The sequence below is a fragment of the Mangifera indica genome, chromosome 1 (genome assembly GCF_011075055.1).
Source record: "Mangifera indica cultivar Alphonso chromosome 1, CATAS_Mindica_2.1, whole genome shotgun sequence".
NCBI lineage: Eukaryota > Viridiplantae > Streptophyta > Magnoliopsida > Sapindales > Anacardiaceae > Mangifera > Mangifera indica.
In genome coordinates, this window is record NC_058137.1 from 21,924,451 (window position 1) to 21,929,643 (window position 5,193).

General features: G+C 33.0%; 1 protein-coding gene across 1 annotated transcript; it reads right to left on the reverse strand.

The window, feature by feature from the left end:
* Positions 1 to 200: 200 nt before the first annotated feature.
* LOC123210327 (4-hydroxy-tetrahydrodipicolinate synthase, chloroplastic-like) lies at positions 201 to 3,384 on the reverse strand. Its single transcript, XM_044628610.1, has 3 exons — positions 3,200 to 3,384; positions 2,983 to 3,066; positions 201 to 1,501 (listed from the first exon to the last, which is right to left on the reverse strand). The coding sequence occupies exons 1-3, from the start codon at positions 3,259 to 3,261 to the stop codon at positions 574 to 576; spliced, it is 1,074 nt and encodes a 357-aa protein (XP_044484545.1). The 5' UTR covers positions 3,262 to 3,384; the 3' UTR covers positions 201 to 573.
* Positions 3,385 to 5,193: the final 1,809 nt, after the last annotated feature.

The following is a 5,193-nucleotide window of genomic DNA, read 5'->3' on the forward strand; positions in this document are numbered from 1 at the left end:
GAAATATGGAATTATTTATTTTTATAAAACAATTTGTTCATATTTGAAAAAAAAAAAAAAAAAATTGAAATGCAATCAACAACCCATCAACAAGAACAAACAAAGAAAACAATTATGAAGAAAAAGACATGCATAAACAAATTGTACAAACTACTCTGACAAAATTGATATAATAAAAATTTGATTGACTAATTTTGAAGTAAATAAAAAAGTAAACAATCATATCACTTCATCGAAACTGTTACTTTAGTTTATACATATAGTTTTATTCATTGTCAACCATTTCAACCACCAATAAGCAACAATATAATATGATCAAATAGTCTATCATCATCTATGATCTTCAAACATTTTATCAATTAACAGAACTTCTCTCCCCTGTTTAGTACATATTCCAAACGCTGAAACTGATATCAACTTCACAATGTTTGTACTACTAGAAACCTTTCTACCTCTAATATCTATAGGCAGCATCAGCATGCAAGAAAGCTTAAGAGAATCAGTCCAAACATTCAACTACCCAAAATATGAAGAAACTTCATTTCTACCAGAAGGCAAACTAAAACACTATAACTAATAACGACCAACCAGAATAAAGTCATCATCATCCAGAACTTCAACATCCTTCTCTCCGACAAAATTCTCCCTCCCAATTTTCTTCACTAAATTCACAAAATCTATCCTTTTCTGCAGAGGAAGAGGTACATACGGCAATCTGAAAACTGGCCTCACTACTCCAAGTTGAGCCAGAGCTGTGTTTAATGCAATGGGGTTTGGCTCCTGAAATAGCCACTCAACCAGAGGCATCAGCTTAGAATTGAGTGAAGGATTTTTTCCTCCAAACATAAGTTCTTGCATCAGCCCAGGAATAAGGTTGCTGGTGACAGATATCACCCCAGTAGCCCCATGGTTCCATCTAGCATCATGGCACTGGTCATCGTTCCCACTCCACACGGTAATCCCATTATCTGAATACTGCTCAACTCGATCATTACCAACACACTCTTTAATGCCAGCCAGGTTAGCACTCTGAGCCAGAGTTTCAATCACACGAGGGGGAATATCTTGCCCAGTTCGTGATGGTACATTATATAAAATGGTTGGCCCCATGGATAACACACAATTAAAGTGAGAAATCAAGCCCTCCATAGAAGTTTTGCCATAATAAGGATTGATGTGAAGGGCAGCATGCATGCCAACTGCAAAACCTTGTTCAGTGGCATGAATTGCTTCTCTGGTGGAGTTGCTTCCAGTATTTCCAATTACTTTAATTGATCCACCGAAACAATTAACCGTGTGGCCAATAAGCATTATATGCTCGTCCCAGCTCATTAGTTGTCCTTCACCGGTTGTGCCGCCAACAATCAAACCTTCAGCACCATTTTCCATCTGCTTATTAACCAGATCATCATAAGCTTCAAGATCAAATCTCCCATCAGGTAGATATGGAGTTTTAATGGCTGTTATCAACCTAAGTGACTTTGTATCCTCTGTTGATGTCCTACAATCAGTGTAAAGAGTATGAAGAAAATAGAAAAAGTCCTTACAGAACAAACAACCACAATTCCACTTAAGCCTTAGTTTCACATCTCTAGTTTCACCAATTCACTGAGAAAGAATTCAACTTAATCCAATATTGTTTTATATTCAATCAAGTGCAATTTCTGACAAATTGCTTCCCCTTGTTCAATGATATAGAATCCTGGTTTTGACTCTTACATCATGCAGACATCTAAATTATCTGACACCCCAGTTACCGCATCATACAAGAATATATTAGAATGTGATCAATTTTTGTTTTAATGATTTAATGTCTAACGCTCCAGGCAAAATGAGTCAATTCACAAGAATCTATTAGAATGTGATCAGTTTTTTTTTTTTTAAATGATTTAATGTCTAACGCTCTAGGCAAAATGAGTCAATTCACACTTTTTCCCACCAAAATAAACAATATTGCAATCAAAACTTTAGTAATTCTGGATGCAAAATATAGATGAATGCAACCTTTTCTTCTCTTTACTTTTGCACTTTTTTTATTTAGAAACTCTTTAAACTTAGATTGATTGAAGAAGGATTTACAATACAATGAAAAAGTTGTCCACAGTATATCAGATACTATATATATTAACAGAGAGAACACTTGTGAAATGTGAACAAGAGCCTATAAACATAAGACCTAACCAAAAAGACAAAAAATAACCTATATAAAATCAAACGAGATCATTCAAAGCTAGAGACAAAAACAAGCCACTTACATCAAACAACCCCTCAATCAACAAAATGTATTCCAACATATAACAGATTTAACTCAAAAGCCCCCCAAAATTTAGGTGCGTGAAAAAGATACCTGGAATTCTACTGGTAATGTTGCCCAAAGAGAAGTAAAAAAACCAAACTCCCACCAAAAAAAGAAAAAACTAATTTCTAAATTCCATTAATCTGAAAAAAAAAAAAAAATCCAGCTATCTTCTCATTTCAAGTAAGAAAGAACAATGTCATAGCAACATACTTCCACAATATCATAGCCTCTACCAAAAGAAAGCAAAATGCTGTACCAAACTTACGAAAACAAGGGAACAGCTGGGAAATAGTCACTCAATGTTTTGTATAAAGACCTAGATGATTAAACATATTTTCTGTTATTTATAGGTACCTCCACAAGATGCATACGACACGCAACAATTTCAACTAGAGTTAAGAAACAAGTTTCCATTTTGGCAAAATCAAGTCCGAATTTCATACTCAAAATAAACAAGACAGATCCAAAAGCCACACTAAAATTCTCCACAATGTGACTGTTTTTGGGCTTCCCTGTGGACAACTGGTTAACTTTTTGCTCTTGATTTCCACAATTTATCAACAACCCTCAACTATTTTTACAAAAAGGACAACAAAATGCCACATTTTGACCATCATATGCAACATATTTAGCAAAAGTTTCACATTTCTGCAATTGTAATCCACAAAACATCAACAAATTACCTGTTTTTAACCTCCAAACTTCGCATTGGAAGATGGTACTTATGGATCATGGCAGCTTGTGCGGGGCTCCATTTCCAATTTTTACTGGGTCATAACATTATATAAATGAAATATCAATAACACTTAGCCAAAAAAAGAAAACTTCTCAAATAAAATTTGAAAGAGGGAGAGCGCTTGAACATGAGACCAAAGACTGATGAGATTGAAAATAGAGTACCGGGGGCACGTAGCAGGCACATAGCTTTTAGTGTTCAAGTTGCATACATTCAAGTGACGCATTTTTCTCCAGGAAAATCCCACTGGAACTTTCAGATGGATAGAGTAAAGAGAGGGGCGGCGCCGCCGAACTTGAGAACGAGAGTAAGAGTGCGTGCCGACAGAATAGTTTTAGCAACTGCTTTGGAAATTTTGCATAAATAGTTGTAATTTTACCCCGTTTCGTAAATACCCATTTTATCCCTTTACAAGTAACTTTTTATTGCCAAAGGAGTCCTTCCCACCGCAAAAATGTGATTTTCCACATTTTTACTTTTTAATTTTCAAAATCTGATTTATTTATTTATAAATCATTAAGTTTGTTAGGTTTAAGAATAAATTTATTATTTTATTTATAATATTAAAAATAAATTAAAATTTTATCTTTTTTTTCTATAAACCCTAAAAAATAACAATCTCTCCCCTAAGTCAAGTTTTTAAAAAAATCATTTTTCTCTTTAAGTTTTAACTCTAATATCTGACCACTTCTTCTAGCACCATCTCTAGCAATTTCTCTTTCTTGACAGTTCATTTTCCTCTAATGGTCTACCTCAGCATTTTCTTCTCCCTTCGACGACTGTACATCACTTGTCTAAGAAGATAAATCATCTTCCCAAACAAAAATGAAAACGTTGTCAATCGTGTCTTTGTCTCTTCTTCCCGAAAGAAGAACAATCATCTTCTTCTTCCCAGATGACTCCTCTTCTTTTATAAAATGATCGTCTTTCTAAATAAAGATGAGATCTCTTATCTTTTTTATTTGAATAACTAGTCAAAAGAAGAAGAGATAACAAAATAGACACCATCAGGGGAAGAGAAAGCGTTGGGAGAGAGAGGCCACTGATAATGGAGCCAAAGATATCATTGAAAATTGAAAACTAAACCCTATAGAAAAAATGTTGTTTTTTAAAACTTGACATAGGAAAAAATTGTTAGTTTTTAAGGTTTGACAGGGAAGCAAATAAAATTTTAAAATATTAAGGTTTTATTAAATTTAATCATCTGTGAGTGGATAAATAAAATTTTTATAATTAAAAGATAAAATCTTGAAAAATCAACAAACGTTAGGTGGGAATTAGGTCTTTGGCCTCTTTTATTTTGTAAATTTTTTTTCAGACCGGATAAAATTAAGGGAAATTTAAAAAAATGGCCAAAATGCCCTCCCATTAAGCAAAAATAGCCAAAATCATTATTTTCAAGCCAAAATGCCCAAAATCACTGTTTCAAAAAAAAAAAAGCCTATGACTTTTTTTAATACCAAAACTACCCTTCCCCTCATATTTATATAACTCTCCCACTTATTATGGGGTTTTAATGTAATTTTAGATAAATATGAGAGGTTTTTGGATATTTTATATTATAAAGGCATTTTGATATTTATTTATTTATTTCAAACTTTTTCTAAAATGTCAAAATTACCCTTCCCTTCATTTATATAACTCCCCTCACTCATTATGGGTTAAAATAATTTTAGATAAATATGAGGGGTTTTTAGATATTTTACATTGTAAAGGCATTTTCATTTTTCAACTTTTAGAATTCGAATTTCAGTTCCGTTTTTTCGAATTTCACCGTTTTACGATATATCGATTCGTATTTTTCAGATTTTTGAAGGATTTTCCGTTTGTTGCCATTCTAGGGTTTTTCAACTTTTACAATTCAAATTTCAGTTCCGTTTTTTCGGATTTCACCGTTTTACGAGATATTGACTCGTATTTTTCAGATTTCTGAAGGATTTTTCGATTGTTGCCATTCTAGGGTTTTTCAACTTTTAGAATTCGAATTTTAATTCAGTTTTTTCGAATTTCACCGTTTGACGAGATATCGACTCGTATTTTTCAGATTTCCGAAGGATTTTCCGTTTGTTGCCATTCTAGGGTTTTTTAACTTTTAGAATTTGAATTTTAGTTTCGTTTTTTCGGATTTCATCGTTTTACGAGATATCGACTTGTATTT

Bases quoted from the DNA above. Each gene is read 5' to 3' on its own strand.
- LOC123210327 (XM_044628610.1), bottom strand. From the start codon at position 3,261: ATGCGTCACTTGAATGTATGCAACTTGAACACTAAAAGCTATGTGCCT. The intron at 3,067-3,199 runs GTACTCTATTTT...GTTATGACCCAG, and splicing joins GTGCCTGCTACGTGCCCCCG to TAAAAATTGGAAATGGAGCC. The intron at 1,502-2,982 runs GTAATTTGTTGA...CACTGATTGTAG, and splicing joins AGTTTGGAGGTTAAAAACAG to GACATCAACAGAGGATACAA.